The sequence below is a fragment of the Trachurus trachurus genome (genome assembly GCF_905171665.1).
Source record: "Trachurus trachurus genome assembly, chromosome: 8".
Taxonomy (NCBI): Eukaryota; Metazoa; Chordata; class Actinopteri; order Carangiformes; family Carangidae; genus Trachurus; species Trachurus trachurus.
The window spans coordinates 32,493,641-32,516,037 of record NC_139905.1 but is presented as its reverse complement, the minus strand read 5'-3'; the positions used below and the strand labels follow the sequence as shown (position 1 = coordinate 32,516,037).

At 42.3% G+C, this 22,397-nt stretch overlaps 1 protein-coding gene across 3 annotated transcripts in view; it reads right to left on the bottom strand.

Moving 5' to 3' along the window:
* Window positions 1-22,397, bottom strand: part of LOC310990526 (neurabin-2-like) — a 50,450-nt gene that overhangs the window by 5,664 nt on the left and 22,389 nt on the right. For all 3 annotated transcript variants that reach the window (XM_083977928.1, XM_083977930.1, XM_083977929.1), the window contains exons 6-14: window positions 11,425-11,557; window positions 9,962-10,082; window positions 9,176-9,280; window positions 8,690-8,825; window positions 6,588-6,731; window positions 6,440-6,493; window positions 6,117-6,248; window positions 3,483-3,580; window positions 3,304-3,400 (exon numbers count right to left, since the gene is read on the bottom strand). In XM_083977928.1, the coding sequence (XP_083834054.1) occupies window positions 3,304-3,400; window positions 3,483-3,580; window positions 6,117-6,248; window positions 6,440-6,493; window positions 6,588-6,731; window positions 8,690-8,825; window positions 9,176-9,280; window positions 9,962-10,082; window positions 11,425-11,557 (1,020 nt within the window). The remainder of the gene's footprint in view (window positions 1-3,303; window positions 3,401-3,482; window positions 3,581-6,116; window positions 6,249-6,439; window positions 6,494-6,587; window positions 6,732-8,689; window positions 8,826-9,175; window positions 9,281-9,961; window positions 10,083-11,424; window positions 11,558-22,397) is intronic.

Genomic DNA, 22,397 nt, shown 5'->3' with positions numbered 1-22,397 from the left:
CTCAGCGTAGCAGTGCATGTCCATATAACGGTTGCAAATGGACACCAACTGTCTTTGTAACAAAAAGACACACCAAAACACATCCAAATACCTCCATGCTGCTGGTATGTGATGTCCGTCTTGTATTGAAGCCCCGAAATGTGAAATTGTTCCGAAAAAAATTAAATAAGTCTATATTTCAAGCTTGTTTGCAGCGGAAGCTCCTCTTCCTGGTCCGTCCAAATCTCGGGAGATTTGCACCGAATCACCAAAAGATTGGTGTGTCTTTTTGTTACGAAGACAGTTGGTATCCATTTGCAACCGTCATATGGACATGCACTGCTACGCCGAGACCCCCTGTAACTCAGAGAAGCCACGGAGGACTCTGAAACTTCTCCCAGCCCTTAGTCCACATGAGGGTGAGTAGATAATGAGTGAAATTTGAATTTTGGGTGAACTATTCTTTTAACTTAATCGTAACTTAATATTTTGTTGCACAACCTTTTGAGCCAATCACTGCAGTCAGACCATTGCTGTAACTCTCAATCAGACTTCTGCACCTGTCGATCCTCTTGAGCAAACTGCTCCAGCTGTCTGAGGTTTGAAGGGAGCCTTCTCCAGACTGCATGGTCCAGCTCCTTCCACACATGTTCAATAGGATTCAGATCAGGGCTCATAGAGGGCCACAGACCCACACAGAACTGAGCCTGATCCGTGTTTCAGGGTAGGTACAGTGTTTGTTTATATGCTTCATTTTTGCATCTGTGTACGATGAGCTGATGTGACTTGCCAAAAGACTTCAGTTTTGGATCAAAAAGCTGCAGTTTTGCTTCTGGGAGAACGTCCTTTGGTCCTTTACTGTTGTCAGTTTCAAGTTATTTTAGAGAGAATTGTGGGTTTTTCTTTCTTTAACAGAAGGGTACCAACAATTTTTTCCACATCTGTATGCAGTCTCTTAAAGTTATCTTCATCCATTTACCTCTACTCTGTACATATTGAAGAATGGTCACATCTTTTTTATGCTTTCATTTGTCATCAAAATGATTCACACAATACTGTAGCATCTGCAGTTAGCAACACTCAAGTATAAGTAATAATAAAAATATGTTGTCTTTTTGTTGTTTTTTTCACTTCTGAAGTTATTCCAAAAGTTTGTTTTCAAGTACCAACGCTATGAAGTTGAACCTCGACGACCTTCATCACATAAGCGTTGCTCATCACAGCCACAGTCCAGGCTGCGCTTCGGTCAGACTCATTACAGAGATGAGTCACAGTCAGGGTGGAGGCGCTGAGAGAAGACTGAAAGGAGCTGACAGCCGTGAGTGAGCTGTCAGCAGAGAGATGACTGACCTCATCTACCTCCTCTACCTCCTCTACCTCATCTACCTCACCTACCTCCTCTACCTCATCTACCTCATCTACCTCATCTACCTCCTCTACCTCCTCTACCTCCTCTACCTCATCTACCTCATCTACCTCCTCTACCTCACCTACCTCATCTACCTCACCTACCTCATCTACCTCCTCTACCTCATCTACCTCACCTACCTCCTCTACCTCATCTACCTCATCTACCTCACCTACCTCATCTACCTCATCTACCTCCTCTACCTCCTCTACCTCATCTACCTCATCTACCTCCTCTACCTCCTCTACCTCACCTACCTCCTCTACCTCATCTACCTCCTCTACCTCCTCTACCTCATCTACCTCACCTACCTCCTCTACCTCCTCTACCTCCTCTACCTCCTCTACCTCCTCTACCTCACCTACCTCCTCTACCTCATCTACCTCCTCTACCTCCTCTACCTCATCTACCTCACCTACCTCCTCTACCTCCTCTACCTCCTCTACCTCCTCTACCTCACCTACCTCCTCTACCTCATCTACCTCCTCTACCTCCTCTACCTCATCTACCTCACCTACCTCCTCTACCTCATCTACCTCACCTACCTCCTCTACCTCATCTACCTCACCTACCTCATCTACCTCATCTACCTCACCTACCTCATCTACCTCACCTACCTCCTCTACCTCCTCTACCTCATCTACCTCACCTACCTCCTCTACCTCATCTACCTCACCTACCTCACCTACCTCATCTACCTCATCTACCTCATCTACCTCACCTACCTCATCTACCTCATCTACCTCACCTACCTCATCTACCTCCTCTACCTCCTCTACCTCCTCTACCTCATCTACCTCACCTACCTCATCTACCTCATCTACCTCCTCTACCTCCTCTACCTCATCTACCTCATCTACCTCATCTACCTCCTCTACCTCATCTACCTCCTCTACCTCATCTACCTCAGTGGTTCTCAACTGGTGGGTCGGGACCCAAAAGTGGGTCGCGGACCCGTTCTGGATGGGTCGCGGACAGCTGGTCAAAAAAGTAAATACTATTTAATGCACATCTGATGTTGGACATGTCTTTTATTTTGAAAAATAACTCATATTGAAAGGCACGAGACACGTGAACACATGCAGTTGTAATGGTCCTCCTCAGTTTCTTATTATTTGCTCTGAATGCAAAGATATCAGTTTCTTATTAATGTGGCCTGAATGCAGTGAATCTTGTTTTGTTTTGTGGGTCTTTATTTTGTTTTTGATATTTATTCATTCTTGTGAATATGCTCTGAATGCAGAGATGCATTAGAAGTCAAATATATAGTTTTGCTGGTCTCCATTTGGTGCAGTTTGATATTTTTTTATTCACTTCCGTACATGCAGTTGTCATGGTCCTCCTCAGTTTCATTCATGTGCTGTGAAATGCACTTTGCTCAATAAAGAGCAAAATGAGTTTTTAAAGGCTTTAAAAAAAAAAAATTCTTGGTTTGAATTCTATAAAAGTGGGTCGTGACTTAATGACCATGGGAAAATGTGGAGCCCAGAGTGAGACTAGTTGAGAACCCCTGATCTACCTCATCTACCTCATCTACCTCAGGCTTGTCATGGGATTGTAACAGCCATTTTCAACGTGGCAGTCTGCCATGACCGACGAGACATCACCCACCACTGCTGAACATTTCTGACAGTTATCTAAAAGGTTTAAACCAGACTGCTGCAGTATCTCCGGTTCTATTTTACAAAGCGATCGTCAGTCAAAACTGAGCCCAGATCAGGTAGGAATGAAAGTGAACAATGCATTGAAGCAGAGAACCTGTTTGGATGAGTGTTATGTTCCAATCTGTGTCACGTTACAAATGCCAGACATGCATAAGTGTGAAGGTTTTGGGCTATTTACTGGAGAAAATATAAATATAAAAGGATGAAAATGGAAAACCAAGGCAGGAAGGATGTGTTTGTTTGTTTGTTTACCTTCTCCTGCAGGTTGTCTGTTTCTTCTTTGTGTGTTGCCTCGCTCTCCTCTTGTGCTCGACGCTGAGCCGTCTCCTTCTTCAGGTACTCTATCTCCCTACAAGCGCACACATACACACATTTAAGTCTTGGCATCGTTGACTCCTCTACAAACCTTTATTTCATGCCCCCTCCCTTACTTCTGCTGGTATTCTTTAATCAGCCTCTTGGCTTTGCTGTATTTCCTCTCCAGGGTTTGGTACTGAGCCTGGGTTTCCTTCAGGTGTTCATCCACCGCCTGGAAACAAACACACACACACACACACACACACACACACACACACACACACACACACACACACACACACACACACACACACACACACACACACACACACACACACACACACACACACACACACACACACACACACACACACACACACACACACATATGCTGTCAGATCCTGGGAACTTACATTTCCTTTACGGCCGTGGTTCTCAAACTTTTTTACATCAAGGACCCCTAAATTGACACAAATTAGACCACGGACCCCCATTGGACCAAATTTTGAAGTAAACATCAGAAATACACAAATATTTGTTCTGAGACTGAAGGACGTTGGCGTGAATTTTTGGAAATATTAGTATAGAGAGATTTCTGAAAAAAAAAGTGGTACAATTTCCCCTTCAACCTTCTCAAGGACCCCTGGGGGTCCCTGGACCCCATGTTGAGAACCACTGCTTTACAGCATAACAAAATGTTGTTGCCATTCATTTCTCATGTGTTATTATTCTGATATGACATCAATGTGAGAATGATTCAGCTCTCAGGTAAGGCATCGTCATCACATCTATACTCTACACAATTACAAAAGCTCATTCAAATGACTAATTACTGGGTTGGGTTGGGTTGGGTCTACAGCCTTGGTGCAAATGCAGTGAATTAGGCGGAGCAGAGCTGCACTGTTATGATCTGGTTATTAATTAATGTGTCACTCAGTCCCAGCACTACTCACAGCTCTGAGACAAACCAGCCAATCAGAGTGAAACATGACAGCTCAGCAAAGTGGGGAATCAGCTTCTCCACAAAATCACACTGTTATCTGGATGTTACAGAGCAGCAGGATGTGGTCAAACAATGCAACACCACAACATGTCAGTGGTTTTCTACACAGCTAATTCAAGACAATAGAAACAAAAACATCCTATCAATCTAATGATTTCTGATAAATGTCCTCCTGCCTTCAGATGGCTGCTGTGAAAGAAACTTTTCATAAAGTATAAAGCATCTGGATACAGATCGGGACAGAATTAAGTGTGATGTGTTTAAAGGGATAGTTCACCCAAAATTCAAATTTCACTCATTTTCTACCCTCATGTTGACTAAGGGTTGGGAGAAGTTTCAGAGTCCTCTGTGCCTTCTCTGAGTTCCAGCGGGGCTCCGTTCAGCACTGCATGTCCATATGACGGTTGAGAACGGAGCTCACTTTTCTTCATCCAAAAAGACACACCAAAAAACATCCAAATACCTCCATAGTGCTCGTCTGTAATGTCCGTCTTGTATTGAAGCCCCAACATGAGAAATTGTTCAGAAAAAAATTAAATAAGTCTATATTTCAAGCTAGTTTGTAGCGGAAGCTCCCAGTGTCTCAGTTCCCTGCTTTGCCTGTGTCAGCCAGTTCACGGCTCCGCAAATCGCGCGAGATTCCGGCAGAGCAACACTGGGAGCTTCCGCTACAAACAAGCTTGAAATATACAGTAGACTTATTTAATTTTTTCGTAACAATTTCTCATGTTGGGGCTTCAATACAAGAGGGACATTACAGACAAGCACTATGGAGGTATTTGGATGTTTTTTGGTGTGTCTTTTTGTACGAAGAAAAGTGAGCTCCGTTCTCAACCGTTATTATGGACATGCAGTGCTGCACGGAGCCCCGCTGTAACTCAGAGAAGCCACGGAGGACTCTGAAACTTCTCCCAGCCTTTAGTTGACATGAAATTCGAATTTTGGGTGAACTATCCCTTTAACATGGTACCCCTAGTAATCAGCGTGTGTGTGTGTTACTTAAGAAGAATGATAAAAATTACTGTTAGAAAAAAATTAAGTTACTTATATTGCACAGGTTGCACAATGTCTTTTTACTTGAACTGAGCAAGCATTTGCTGTAACTTTATTTTGGAGAGATTTATGTTGCTTCCCCAGATTATCAGTGAAGGCAGCTATTTTCTGTTGCATATTTATGGTGCATACATTTCATCTTGTTACTTTTGTAACAAAGGTTTTGTTTTTTCAAGAAATGTGTTTGAATAAAATCTTGAAATATTAAGAAGACATGCAGCTTTTGCTTTTTATTTGGGTAAATTCATTGTCATTAATCAAGTAATTAATAATTATAATCGTTAGATTAATCGACTAATCGAAAAGTCAAAAATCGTTAGGTGCAGCTCTATGTGTGGTCTCTTCTTGCTAAGATTAGGTTCTTTGTCCTTGTCCTTTATCTGGTTTTAGTTTCTGGGATGCACTCGTGTTAACTTGTTAAGAAACTTGATATTTCAAAATAAAGTTATTATAAAATATGCCAGTATATTTAGCACAGATGCAAACCTTTACTGCAAAAAGGTAAAAATTGATTGAAAAAAAAGATTAAGCTCAGGATCTTGAGAATTGATTCACATAAATTAATCAGAAAATGTTTGTGTTTGATTATTTTTCATCCAACTCTACTCATTAACCAAACAAACATTTAAATACCAATGAAAAACAAACCTATAAAAACCCTCCAGTCATGAGTCACCTCTTTGATTTCACTGTTCACTCTTGAATACATTACCTTACATAGAGACTGTGCCTCCATCCAGTAGCCCTCCAGTTTCTCCATCCTCTCTTTACTGTCCCGGATATTTTGCTCCAACTGAGCGCGCTCCATCCGCCAACGCAACTTATCCTGCTCCGCGTGCGCCAGCTGGAGGGGAGGGGTCAGCCAGGGAGAGAGGGGGTGGGACGTGGGAGGCAGAGCAAGCGTTAAGTCATCGTTGGGACAAAAAAAGAACCGATGTTATGCTACAGTAGTGTGCCTTCTCCTCTGCAATACTGTATCACCTGGATACTTCAGTTCTGCATGTTGAGATAGGACTGAACGTGAAGTGGTCTCACCTTTCTCTTCAGCAGCTGGATCTCCGCCTGGGTTACTGCATGTTTAATCTGGAGCTACAAGAAAGGAAGACAACATCAGGAAACTCAAATGAGTAAAATAACTCAACTCAGGATCGAAAATGATCAAAATCAACATATAGGCTAATACCTCCTTAAATTTGTGGGCCAGCTTCTCAGGGTCCAGCTCCACAGGAGACAACATGTCCTGGTTCTCTGCCAGGTCAAACACCTCGATAGAGTTGGGAAACACCGGACTCATCTCCTCCTCTTCGTCTGTTGCATACTCACCTGTCTGCAGGCAGAGGTGAAGAGAGGCAAAAATAAAAAATACAGTTAATAGTTGCAACACTTTAGCAATGTTGAGTTTTTACTGTCATAATAATTGTACTGTGTAGAAAAATACTGAAACAAAGCTGCCAGTTCACTGGAATAAACAGCAAGCCTGTCACAGTGAAGCTATCAACTGATGTGAAAATGACAGTATTGTAGAAGAAAATTGTGTATAAACCATTTCTTAATGAGAGCAATTTTACTGTGGCTCTGTCTGAAAAATCTAAATCAGCCAACACCTCCTAAGCTAACACGTCTTACATTTTGATTCTTTAATCTATAAAACCAAAACACATGACACACATCTTCACTGTGCTGGTAAGCTAATTGTAATTACCTCCGCGCAGAGCTACGCTAGCAGTTTGCCTGTTGTTTATTGTCTTTGTGCTGAGCAAACACTACGCTGCTAGTGTTAGCTTAGCATATTTACTTAAAATGTGAAAGAGACTCTTTAAACTGTAGCTTGAGGTGAGTACTGGTATCAAAATCCCACTTCCTGTCCTCTACATGGATATACATTGATGTAACATGATTTAAAGAGTAGGCTACAGCCAGCGGCCACACCACATGGATAGCCTATTACAAATGAAGTGAAAGGAGAAAGCTCTCCAACCATCTCCCACACACAGGAACAACACAATCAATAGCAATCTGCCAATCACCTGTCTTCTTCTCCTTCTATGTTACAAAATAAATTAACTTTACTTTAACTCACATCTTATCTTATCTTATCTTATCTTTATTGCTGACAAAAATGCATCAACTTAAAAGTAGTAGGCTATTGCACTTATACATCACTTTGCTATGGTGAAAGCTGAGCTATAGCTTCCTGACTGCATCTGTCAGTTTCCCCCTGGAGGTGAATGCAGCTGTGTGTCTGTCTGGTTGTCTCTTCTAGCACCACACAGTCACACCATCACACCCGTGCACATTACATCATCAATGTTGACCATTAGCCTACTGAATCCCTCTCTGACCAGTCCCCAAGAGCCCTTTAAATATTCTACATACAAGGTGCACCATGAATTATTATTAATATATTTTACAAGTCAAGAATTTGATTGGGTTCTTGAAATTGATTTATTAGAAGTTCTGATGTTTTCATAATGAGCTCTTTGGAAATGTTCAGGGAGGCTGGAGTGGAGCCAGGGTTTTTAGAAATAGGCTACTGAGGTCACAAGAAACAAAATCCCCAAATCCAACATGGATAGTAGCCTATATGTAATATAGCTATAGCCTATATGCCTATATGTACTATAAATTGTTTTCTTGTCTGTAACAACATCTATGTCACGTCTGTCCGTCCTGGGTGAGGGATCCCTCCTCTGTTGCTCACCCTGAGGTTTCTCCAATTTTTCCCTGTTAAAAGGGTTTTCCATTGAGTTTTTCCTCAGTGGATGTGAGGGTCTAAGGACAGAGGATAAAGCCCTTTGAGACAAACTGCTTGTAAAAAACGGGCTATACAAATAAAATTACCTTGCCTTGCCTATATGTGATGTTGGTGGCTGCTTTGATGCTGGTTAGAACCTCCAATACACAGACCATCCTCACTTACTTTACATAGCCAGCTGTTTGTTCCCCTCTCTGACCACAAGATGGAGAAGTTGGACCGAGTTTGAAACTACAGGCCACGTGGTGGCACACAGACGACATTTTGTCACACAAACACACACTGTCACACAAACACACACGCAGAAACACACACACACACACACACGTACACACAACGCAATATCCATCTGTCCAGCTCATTCTTTCCTCTCTGTCAGTCCTCCTGCTTTTGATTTCCTGCAGCTGATCAGATCCATAATGAAACGCAGCAACGTCGGCCGAGGATGTTGTGAACACACATCTGTCATGTTTTATTCAATCTCGTGTGTGTTTGTGCGTAGCCTATGTTGTGTTGGACTTAGCATGTACCTCCTCATCCTCGTCCATGTACTGCTTGTATCTCTGCTCCATCATCTCTCTCTGCCATCGCTCCTGTTCCAGGGTCTGCTGGATCAGCTGAGCCACCTCGCTCTGCTCCCCTGGCTTCTCCCGGCCAATCACAAACCTGGAAAACAGTCAACATGCATCAATTAAAAACCTGAGAAAATTCAAAATCAATCAAGTTAAAGAAACCGATAACACACAGTTATGCAAACCTGAAAACATTTCACACAAACACTAGAGCATTCCAAATTTAACAAACACAAACCAGCAAACTGCACACCTGAGAACGAAAAATGCACACAACACAAACCTGAAAATGTCAGCACACACCAAAGCAAAACCTGAAAAATATGTCACTTTATCACAAATCTGCAAAAATATACCTTCTAAATCTCCAAATATGTAAATGCACATTTGTTTGCGTAAGTTGAGCAAATCAAAAACACACTATGGAGTGTGTGTCTGACAGACCTGACGGTGCCGGTGGTGTTGCGTAGGACAGAGGCAGCAAAGCTCTGGGTGACACCGACCAGGCTGGTCCCATCCACCTCCACTATCAGATCATTCACCATGATCCTTCACACACACACACACACACACACACACACACACACACACACACACACACACACACACACACACACACACACACACACACACACACACACACACACACACAAACAAGACAAGACAAACAGAGGAATGTTTGACCAAGGCAGAAGTGAAGCATTAAAAACACATTGTTTTCTTATTTATAATATACACGGAGACAAATAGAACTATCACTTTGACTCAGAATTTTAAAGGGCAATAAATCAACATTGGGAAAGTTTGCAAATTTGCTAACTGCAACAATGTGACTTTCATCACTCAGATTTTCCTGTTTACTGTAAATAAAGATGAATGTAGTCATGACAGAGGACATTAACTGTTCATGCACGACCACGTTAGCTTCATATTTACATCCTGGAGGTTGTTGGTTGGACTTCTGACATGTCCAACTGTCTGCTAACAAAAACAACCCATGCCCTTGACTGCATCCGTCTCGTTGACGACCTACGAGACGAGACCGGTCCTTCGGGAGCATCACCTCCAGCTAATCTTGACTGAACATGTCTCAAATTCAGCTTTGCACATAACACATAACAGTCGTCTCCTCTCTCACTCCCACAAAGGCAAAGCAGAAGCAAACAAGCATCGGACTGCAGTAGAAGAGAGCGGCTGTGTGAAGCGTGTGTAGAGAACAGTGGACCCTACCTCCCGTCTCTCTGCGCGGCTCCGCCGTCAGTCACCGTCTTAACGAAAATCCCCAGTTTCTCCAGACCCATATCAGCTCCTGCACCCATGCCTATGATACTGATACCCAGACCATCGCTGTCTGAGACACACACACACACACACACACACACACACACACACACACACACACACACACACACACACACACACACACACACACACACACACACACACACACACACACACACACACACACACACACACACACACACACACACACACACACACACACACACACACACACACACACACACACACACACACACACACACACACACACACAGAAATACATAATATTTCAATTTCAAATTCAAATATAAATATTGTTTATCTTGAATTGTATGAAAAATGAAAAATACATTTATGTTATTCAGTCGACTTGAAAGGCTGACTTTTCAATAAAAACTGGAAAATTGATTTGTCCCAAAATTTTGGAGCATTATTGTACATTCATATTCAAATAAGAATCATATTATCAGAGATGGACAGAGTAAGAGTACAAATACTACTGGTCAAAATGTACTCCGTTACAAGTAGAAGTAGCTCAGTCCACATGTTACTGCAGTAAGAGTAAAAAAGTACTTGCTTTTAAAGGTACTTAAGTATCCAAAAGTACTTGCTTTTAAAGGTACTTGAAGTCAAAGTAGAGTCAGAGTAAATGTCTTATTCTTCACATCAGTGAATGACTCTAATTGTTTGTAAATGAATGTAAGGAGCTTTTAACTCTTGTTAGTGAGAATGAACTCTTTGAAAGCAGCTGCACTGATGTGCTGCTTTTAGGGGTTAGGGTTTCCTTCTTTGACAAACACAGCTTGTGTCCAATAGGATTTTAGAAAAAGACCTGAAAGTAACCAGTACTTTTCAGCCTACCTACTAATTAACTCCAGTAAAAGTAAGAATATTTGTCCTGGAAATGTATTCAAGTAAGAGTAATAAGTACCAAATAAATCTAGTAGCCTACTCAAGTAAAGTACAAATCCTCTGGATATATTGTACTCCGTTACTGTCCACCACTGCATATTATGATGTGGTATCAGAAGGCTTTCTACTGGTCTGTGGTAGGTTGATGGGACTGTGCTGCAACAGTGAAACTTATTATAGATTATATCTACATTCTATAGCATGAAACATTATTCAGTGTAACAGAACATGATGGCGTGCTGAGAGCAGCCGTCACGGATGGTTGCTGGTTCAAATCCACTGCCTCCAGAATTACCAGCTGCTAATTAGGCTAATCCGCGCTACATTTAATCCCATAAAGGGATAATGGAGTTGTCTGCTAACAGCGCTCTGTCGGTTATTGTGCGCATATGTGTGAACGTGTGCGCGTGTGTGTAGTTACATAAGAGGCTTGACTGAGTGACTCTCAATGATTGTTAAGATGTGTGTGTCTGTGTGTGTGTGTTTGTGTGTGCGTGTACCTTTCTCCAGCTCAACAGGAAACAGGTCCAGCTTCTCCACTCTCTTCTCCAGCTCGTACTCGGCCGAGGCCGCCATGGGGTCCACGTCGTCGTTGCGTCGATCATAGTCTTCATTAGAGTAGGTGGTGAAGACCTGCAACACGGGGCAAAGGTCAAAGGTCAGCCTCTTTCTTCCAGTTGCATTTTCTGCATAATGACCCGAGACACACAAAAAAAATGTTTTTTTGCAGTATGCCTTGCTTGTGCATGCACTGTATAAGAAACATAAGCCTGTTGCCAAATCAAGTGTATTTTCTTTTCCTTTCTGATCTTCATTTTTTTTTCTGGAGGTTCGACGAGAGCGGAACGACCTGCAATATTGTGGAAGTGATAGCAAACCTTTGCCTATTTACACATCCAGCAGACGTGGCGCAACGCTATCATCTATTTATAGTCATTGTTCTGTCCGCTAAACAAATGTTAAGTCTTGTATTTGCTTTCTGTCAGCTCTGTCCACCACCAGTCCCTGAAGAAAATATCTGGCTCTTGAGTTGCTAAATGATTCACTATGGAAACAGGACTGATGCGAATGTTGAGATGAAACCAGAGCGGTGAAGGTGTGGGCTACAAAACAGAAAAATGAGCCCAAACGTCCAAAAATCTCTTAAAAGTTATAAAATCTATTGTTATAAAAATGCTGATGGTTAAAGGTATCCCTTTAACCATTCAACATTCTGGCAAATTGGCCCATTGCCATAATCCCTATAGTTTTAAGAGTAGGTTTGTTACCTTTACTTGTCGGTGCAAGCTATTTTTAGAACGGTGGAGCAGAGCCGTGAGCTGCTCAGAGCTACGCTACGGAGGCCAATGGGATTTCTTGGTTTCCCTCATCAAACTCATCAAATACACAATCCAACAACTCCAAAAACAACTCAGTCTGGTAACGTTGTGTTATTATCTCATAGCGTGGTGAATGTGCAGGTCACAACTTGTCCACCAGAGCGTTGTGGAGTTGTTGGATTGTGTATTTGATGAGTTTGATGAGGGAAACCAAGAAATCCCATGAGCCTCTGTAGCGTAGCTCTGAGCAGCTCACGGCTCTGCTCCGCCGTTCTAAAAATAGCTTGCACCGACAATTACAAATTAAACTTTAACTTGCCTTGTCTACTTATTCTGTGGCTGGGGGTGTAGGCATTAAGGACGTATGACATTGGTGAACATGATCATGAACAGCTCTTTGAGGAATGAGTATAGAAATAATTGATTACACAATGTAGCCTATATTGTGTTCATTTATACTTTCAAATCACCTTTATTGTGCACATCTGTGAAGTTCCTACTAAAAATGGCACAGCCACACACAAACAAACACACCCACACAAACTTCCCATGTTTCAAACGGTTATATATTACTTCTTCATTGTATATCATTAGCATACATGAACCAGTGAGTGACCTGTAATTAACCAGTTCTGTCAGTAGCTCTAATACCAGCACTGTCTCAGTATCGGGGCTAAAACAGGCTCAGTCACTTTTAAGAGACTGGGCCATAAAACCCTCCAGCAGCCCATCTGCCCCAGCACTCACTTCTAGAACATAGTGTACATACATACAGTAGATTTCACTCAATAGAAACGTCATCCACTCCCTAATATGGGATGGAATCACAATATATATAAACATATTTCCCTTTTTCCTTCTTCCACCTTTTCTGCCGCTCTCTACTGCACCAACCCCCAAAAAGGTCAGGAGCATCTGTCTCCCTGCTGACCATCTCTGTGATCACGTGGCTCGGTTTCCATAGCAACCAAAGGCTTGCCCAGCATGGGTTTGGCACTGGCACTGATTTGCTCTCTCTCCCTGTCCCTGTCTGGCAGATATGCTAATGTATGTGTGTGTGTGTGTGTGTGTGTGTGTGTGTGTGTGTGTGTGTGTGTGTGTGTGTGTGTGTGTGTGTGTGTGTGTGTGTGTGTGTGTGTGTGTGTGTGAGTGTGTGAGAGAGAGAGATATACATAGAGAGACGGAGCCAAAGGGCATTAATGTGTAGGTGTTGCTTGTTACAGGATTATTTACATACCCCTGAATGTAGAAGGTGCACACACACACACACACACACACACACACACACACACACACACACACACACACACACACACACACACACACACACACACACACACACACACACACACACACACACACACACACACACACACACACACACACACACACACACACACACACACACACACACACACACACACACTCTGACACAAACGGGGTCAGAGGGCGTGATTGTTAAACTCTTTCCTGTTGTCATGTTTCCTTCCTGTTGAGTAACTTTAAAGCAGTGTGTGTGTGTGTGTGTGTGTGTGTGTGTGTGTGTGTGTGAGTGTGCATGAAGCTTCAGAGCGTTCCCTGCAGACGTCACAATCTCTCAATCTCAGTCTAAGACTTGTTTATTCCACTAACATTTGTTTACATTTTGGTTGGTAGACGACAATAAAAGTATGCTGAATTAGCTGTTAGTACTTCCTGTTACTTTAACACTGGAGGACATTTCAAAACAAGATGTCTCTCAGGTAAGTCTGTTGTCAGAAACAATGCAGTGAAGTGACACTGGATATAAAACATGCATCTTTGCTGTTATGATGATAAAGTGCCAGTATTCTGCAGGTTATAGGACCACAGCTGCCTCAGTGAGCTGTGTTATGACCACTGCTGCTGTATATTTTAACAATGTTGATAAAAACAGCCAAACTACATTACCCATCATGCCACTTTCCCCATTTTGACAAACCTGTTCCTTTCACACCATACAGTATTCACCTCCTATCTCCCCTTTACGGTATAGAGTTTAGAGTTTATTTATTTAGCACACATTTAAATTCAATGGTGCATGGAGGGAACAAATCCGGTTGGCTTGTACATAAGTTCCACCCCTATAACAAATCACAACAAGACACATTTCTATGGCTAACAAATAAACATAGGAAAAAAAGGAGATAAAGTGCATACATAATCAACGTTATATGAGCAAAATGAACAGAAATGATAAAAAAAATAAGGAAATAAAGTGCAAAGTGATTCAGTAACAAATAGAAACAATAGAGATAAGGTACAAAAAATTCATTAATTGAAATCATATAAACAAAGTAAGGATGTGGGATATGGAGAGAGCGAAATAGAGAGAGAGAGGAAAGAGCGGGAAATTCAAGAGAAGTTGAGATGAATTTTTAACTGCTTTTTAAAAAGTGAATAAGAAGAAATGGATCTTAATGAAGGAGGTAGTCCATTCCAAAACATAGGACCTCTGTAAGTCATATTAAACTGATGGTGTGATGTGCGAGTGAAGGGTAAATATAAAGTAAGATTATTACTGTGTCTAGTGCGGTGAGAATGTACATTATGAGTAAAGGTAAAGAAATTTTAAATGTGCAATTCATCTCTTGTCTGTTATCTTGCAAGTCAAGTCTTTTTATTTCGATGTGTACAATGGAAGCTCTATGGAGCAAAATGACAAACATGGTCAGTAAAACTACTGAGAGAGGTCAGTAACAAGAATGAAGGCCAAACAGAAAGCTTGATAAACTGTCCCGTCCTCTCCATCTTCTTTTTTTAAAGAACTCACTTAATTGCCACAATAGAATTTGGAGAAAGTCCCAAATACCAAATGCAATAACTCTGTTAAACTTGTACCATCATTCATTCTGGAATCAAGTCTGTTCTTGTTGTCTGCACTTGGACATTATTGTATACCATATGAACCAGTTAAACCAGCCTGTGAAGCCACAGCTGAGAACAGGAACACTTTATGGTGTACATATATAATAGCAGCCTTTTAACGCTTCAACTTGTATCAGTAGATGTTTTAATAGTATTCTACTTTTTTATGTAACACTTTTATATCATGAGTCTGGACTTTCTTTTGGTGCTGTAACACTCTGATGTAATAGTGGGTGTGTTACAACAAAGTTCAAAATGTTGCACACTTGAACAATCGTCACTCAGCAGTGTCAGAGCTGCACACATTGACAGACAAACTCAAATCTGAACTTTATAAAAGAGGTCAAATGTCAAATTCACTCAGCATCAGTTCACAGTTTGAGCAACACTTTCCTGATTAGAGTTACAAACACACAAAGCTACAGTATAGGGAAGATCTTTAGTTGAATTAGAAACATTGCCATCAGCGCTGGCTAACATTCACCACTACTAATGAAAGCCAGGGCCCTCGGCAACAAGGCATTAAAGTTAACAGTGACATAAAACAGAGGAAAGCCGTGGCTCATCGTTTCAGTCACAAGACTCGCATCAAGGTTTTACACTTTTATTGCTACAATAATCTGCATGTTAGTTTGTCTGTGCTGCCTGCTCATGTGATGCTGGGAACAAATCAGTCACGACCGAAACACTCCCCCAGCTAACAACCCCCCAACAGAGCCCCAGACACACAACTCTGACCAACATGGACCCAAAGCTTGTAAAGAAGTTGTCACTTATGAAGTGATTTAATGATATGTTGTAAAATACATGTTTAGTTCATTTTCAGTCATTCAAATACAAAAAAAACGATCCAATACTTGTGATTAAACAGCGAAGTCAGTGTTCATTTATTCCTAAAGGCACTTACCAGCATAAATACAGTAGACTGTTTATTTATTGAAATATTCCATAAAGGGACATTCAAAACATGCACATGTTATTGTACAACACAGCCCACTGTATCCTGACTTTAACTGAGATGTCTCAGTGGGCTGAATCAAATACAAGGCAGAAGGGTTGTTTTCTTTTTTTCTTTTTTCACAACGCTGCCTCTTGAATGACAGCCTTTGCATAATCTGGCCAATCATAAAGCGGCCACTGCTCCAGTGGATGGAAGCCAAGCCACAGAGAGCTGCAGCAGGAGGCAGGATGAACCTCCGACAACAAGTCTGTGCTGCCTCTCTGCTCTTGTGGTTCTTTGTTTGTTGCAGCGAGTTGAACTTGACTCGAGGCCACATTAAGTTACAACCAATCGAACACGATAAAGAAAAATTCAGGACATCACATCAGCAGCTGGATCGCAAGATTAGGAGTGAGAAGTGCTGTCTGTTAGACAGTAATCAGGACGTCTGGGCAGGGGGCACACAGCCTGCAGCCGCTCTAATGACCAAATAGATTTTACTTCCAAAAATCATGTGTCTGTGTGATCCTGTAATTTAAATCCAAACTGACAGATTAAGCCACAATAACTATATACAACAGCTACCACACCAGAACCCCCCAAAAAACTAACACTGCAGCTAAAAACAGAAGCAGGCTAATCCATGCAGGCTGAGCAGTGAATCAGCCTGAGTCACCACGGGCAGAGAGTTCAGGCAGGTAACTGCATCCAGACTGGACAAGGAGGCTGATGGCTACTCCTGTCCCTCAGGTTCAGCTTTACATGTAGACAATCACTGTGCAGGAATTACATTTATACCCTACTGTGCTGTTTTATACTTAGTCAGGGGTTCAGTCAGCCGCCATGTAAACTCTGACTGTGTCTGTTGAAGGCCACATGTGTCATATATGTCTCAATAACAATGTTTTTCATTTTTATGAATTCTTTTTAGTGAAATAGAGCTCATTAAGGTTTATGGTTCTATACAATGATAATAATACGACGTGACTTAGCTGCTGTCAGACTGTACCAGTCTGACTCTGTAATAACCTGCACTCTGGACTCTTATCATCTTGCACTACTGATCATCTGCCATTTTTGCAGTTTTTATTAATTAATTAATTAATTATTTCGTTTTTTTGTAGGCTATGCTTTTTATTTGTATGCCACAATGCTAAAAACCAAATGTCCCATATGTGGAATAAATAAACTGTCTTATGTTTTATGTCCTTTGTGTTTCAGTCATCCAACAACTCTCATAAAGGTGAGATTGACTTGATGTGTACATCCTAATACACAGTAACCAGATCAGTTTTGGTGACAGCCTCTCTGGATTTCCGGCCAATGAGCTGGTGCGGGAAACTCCTGCAACACATCATGAGCTGGCGGGAATTCACCATTATTCACGCTAAGCAGCACAGCTCATGTCTCACACCGTCTCAGTCATCTTTACCAGACTGTCAGCTGGACTGTTGCACAGGGCAACGCAACATAAGGATGTGGATGTGCCTCGGTAAATACTGGAGAATGCTTCTAGATGTATATTTGCATGTCATGAAGCTGATTCACACTAAGATCTAGACATCAACACAGGTTACAATTAACTTCTGACAGATGGACAAGAAAAGATATCTGGTGGAGACAAGTCTCTGGGCGTTGGCACTCTGCTGGCTTATAATTTGGCCGTGCTGAAGGATCTGCTGGCAGAGAAGAACCTTCTCTAGGATGTACATCTCCAGGCCGAGCCGCCTATAGCACGCATGTCCTCAGATGAAGAACCATCTGATGGTTCATTTTAACAAGATTGACTTGAATTTGCCGCATCATTCTGAAGAGCAAATCTGTCTGGGAACCACTGATGAGACATATTCAGCTTTCTCTGCTGTCGTCTTAGAGACATTTTGAAGTTGAAACACGTGGAAATCGTGTTTTAACCTTGGTAAAATGCCCACTTTGTGTGTTTTTTTTAATTTAATACAAGGTATAATCAAGTCAACATGATGACTTAGTATCTCCACCACTGAGCTGCAGCAAACTAACTAGAGTCTAATAAAACGAGAGGAGACGGGGGCAGGGCTGAATAAACTGAAACCTTGTCAGCACAAAGAGTGAAAGTTTGCATTAGCACTAATATTAACTCTGTGTCAGCTACTGCCAGTTACATGCTAACAAACAACACAAACCAATAAAAGATGCAAACTACACTAACTGTTTGGTCTCTCTCCCCCTCTGACCATCTTGACATTCTCTGTTCTTTCACCTGTTGACCTTGTTTAAACAGCAGCAGTGGAGGTGGGCGGAGCTTAAGGCCTGATTTGAATATCTAAATCAATGACAACATTTTCCTTTTTAATTCAAAAAGGAGATCTTTCTTAATGCTTTTTGTTAAAAACTGTATTTGTGATTTTGTCCACAGAGGCGTTTCACATAAGGCAAACACTGCATCATATCCCCAATGACACTCCTTTAAAAAGTTTTATAGCAGTCCATCATGTAACACTGTCAACGACACATTGGACCAAAATGTTGCCTTTTCTTTTTTTTATTCCCCACATTTATCATCTCTGACAAACCCTGGCACCTATTACCCACAGTGCATCTCATTCACAGGGAGTCTGCTTGGAGATTTAGACGTGTTTTACGAGTAGTGGCTCATGTAGCGTCAAGCCTCTGGCCTCAGGCAGAGCGGAGCAGCCGGCTGCAGAGGTCCGCTCGGCCCCACTGGACGCCGACTCAACTGACATCACAGAGCTCCCTCTGCAGCCGGAGGAGGCTTTGATGCAGTGGCACTTCCCCAGCCCCTCTACACAGACCTGGATGCTTTGGGGATTTCATGATTTCACCCTGGATCAGGTGCATCTCTGAACTCTGAGAAAACTTTTCAGGAAGATTTTCAGCTCTCATAAATACACACGCCAGGTGGTTTTTCCATCCAAACAAAGACCTGCTCTGTGATTCTTATCAATCAGCTTCCCCTGCTGCAGTCTCTGTGTGTGTGTGAGTGTTTATAGGTGTGTGTGTGTCTTTTTCAAGGAAAACAAACACACCCTGCCACATTCCAACTGCTTTTTACAGACACACAGAGGTAGCCTTGTATACAACCCAGAACCCAGCACATACAAACCCAGCGAGTGTGTTCTACCTTCTGCCCGGTGCAGTAATCTCATGGTGTTTCTGCTCCATGATCAAATATGAAGTTTATAAAGTCAGGTTTGTGTTGGGGGAGGCTGGAGACTTGTTCTGAACTCTCCTGGCCGGCGTTTGTTTGATGAAGTAACTCATGATGTCAGAACACAAATTACCAGTTGGTTTTGAAATTGAGTAATAACAGCCAACATGCCCGGACAGTGAGCGTGCTGGCTGTATTTATTTATCTTTGTTAACTGGTGCAGAACAGAACAGCTCTGTACGACACACGGGACAAATGACTGGTCTGCATCCAATAAGGAAGGACAGGGGGATGTCAATCTGCAGTGAGACTACTGTCTGTCTCTCTTGTCGTCTTACTACAACTCCAGTCAAGATCTGTTATATCTCCATGTTCACTTACAGGTGTGTGAATAAGACAGTGTGTGTTGTGAGTGTGTGTGTGTTTCACTGGAGACAAATAATGTTAGTGTTTGTGTTCATTCAGTTTGTGGTTGGTCTCATTTCTACACTTTAGATAGGAGACTTTGATGGAGGCTTGTGAAATAAGAGCATAGTTACTATATAGTGTAATTATTGATCATCATAGGCATTTGTTCTTTTTGTCATTAACTATTTTATTTACATGTTCCAGTAGTTTACTGCAGTGCTACCCTGAGGCCATTTTAATAATCAAAGTTATTAATGTTGATTTCAAATGAAAGACCTCACCAATACCTCATCTTGAATGTTATTAGTTATTTCTTTCTAACCCATACTTCATTTGTTTATTGCATTAAAGGGATAGTTCACCCAAAATTGAAATTTCAAGCTTGTTTTGTAGCGGAAGCTTCTCGAAGCTCCAGGAAGAGGAGCTTCCGCTACAAACAAGCTTGAAATATAGACTTATTTCATTTTTTTCGGGACAATTTCGCATTTCGGGGCTTCAATACAAGACGGACATTACATACGAGCAGCATGGAGGTATTTGGATGTTTTTTGGTGTGTCTTTTTGTTACGAAGACAGTTGGTATCCATTTGCAACCGTTATATGGACATGCACTGCTACGCCGAGACCCCCTGTAACTCAGAGAAGGCACGGAGGACTCTGAAACTTCTCCCAGCCCTTAGTCCACATGAGGAGGGGGGGAGTAGATAATGAGTGAAATTTCAATTTTGCGTGAACTATCCCTTTAATGTTGATTTCAAATGAAAGACCTCACCAATACCTCATCTTGAATGTTATTAGTTATTTCTTTCTAACCCATACTTCATTTGTTTATTGCATTAACTATTAAAATCCTTTATTACTGACTCCTGGATCTGAGTGCAGGCTTACTGCTGCTACGACTGATGTACCTTTAAAATAAATCCGACTGGCTGGTGCACATTGCTCACAGTGAGAGAACTCTCTGAGGAGATGAGGCAGCGATAGAGTCAGAGCTGAGGGAGGCAGCTGCAGGAAGTCAGCCGGTGCAAAAGTTTCAAAGCGGCAGCGCTGCAAACAACCCAAACACTCTGAAATGTCCAGCATCTGTATCTCCATTGTGTCTTCAAAAAAATATGTAACGCAGTATTTATGGTGTTGGTTTTCACACACATCGGCTATTGAACGTCATATTTTATTTGTGACACCTAATGTGAGTGTTTTGTTTGATCTAAAAACAGGTGGCTTGATATGACAGTCAGCAGTTACCTTTGTAGCAAACAGCACAGCCTCACACACCACAACTCTACTTTTAGCTGCACTGTGGTTCAGGCCGGCTGCGGTCCCATGTTTCAAGGACCAAGAAAATGGAAAGAATTCCTTTTTGACCTGACGCCTGACCTGAAATAAAACACATTCCTCCTCCTCGTCCTCCTCCTCGTCCTCGTCCTCCCACCTGCGGGAGTTGGACGGAGCGGTGTGTGACCCCTCACCGGCGCGGCGGCAGCGTCCTGCGTGTGTGTGTGTGTGTGTTGCCCTCCTATTGAATGGGCTTTCTCAGGAGGCATGTTGTTAATGTGACAGCTCTGTCACTGCACGTTCAGACATGTTTCACAGCGCATCGACGCTGCTGCAGTGATGGGAGGAGGCGGAGGGGAACGGAGCACTACGCAGTGTAGAGAAGAGCTACTGTTAAATCAAGATCTATGTTCAAACACACACACACACACACACACACAGCCGAGTCAGCAGGATATACTGTGGCGAAATCAAAGAGGCAAATCCCCCCAGCTACCCGTGTGTGTGTGTGTGTGTGTGTGTGTGTGTGTGTGTGTGTGTGTGTGTGTGTGTGTGAAGTTAAAGAAGGAGGAAGTTAGTGAGTCTCTGCAGTCACTTCCTCCACTTTTTCTCTTTTGGTTCCTGTGCTCTGGTCGATAACAGAGAACATTCTCTCATGGTCTGAACGTCACATCTGACATCATTAAAGCTGCATTAATTGATCTGACCAATAAAACTCTCCGACACTAGAAAACAAGTTGCCTATTTAAGCAAACAGCAGACAGAGGGGCTACGTTAGCGTTCCTCTGCGACTTGATGAATGTAGAAATCTACTATTCCTTCAGCTATTTTTGGCTTCGGCTATGATTGATGAGAGTAGTTTGCTGCCGAGCGGCAAAGTAAAATAATGGGCTCTGTTGAAAGAGGGGGAGCTGCAGAGTTAGGTAATGATTTTCTGTGGGACTGTCGCCAGTAGCAACCACCATCACGTTACACCTTCATTGGCTGGACCGAATCGCAAACTCCGAATATCAATACCAGTAAATGAGCAGATCTCATTAGCATCGGTGAGCCAATCAGCATGCAGCCTGCTTCAACAAAGATCTAATAGTGCTGCTGATTGGCTGTTCATCTGCACCAAGTGTGCAAAGAGACACCCAGCTTGAATCTTAAAGGAGACATATTCTGCCCCCTTTCCACAAATTAAAATAGTTCCCAGGTGTCTTAAAGACATGTCTGTGACATGCTTTGGTCAAAATCCCCCAAGGATCAAACATCACAGCTCTTTTCATCCTCTCTAAACAGCCCTGTTCACAACGGCTGCTTTCAGTGTCTGTCCCTTTAAATGCAAATGAACCACTGCTTGCCCCGCCCCTTCTACTGGTCCCAGGTAGAGGTGGGGTTATGCAAATTTGAAAACTAGTTACATCACTGGAAGAATATGGAGGGAACAGCTGGTAAAACCACGTGGATTTGAACCTAGAGAGCCTGAACTAGAGTTCTCAACGGGTTGGGCCA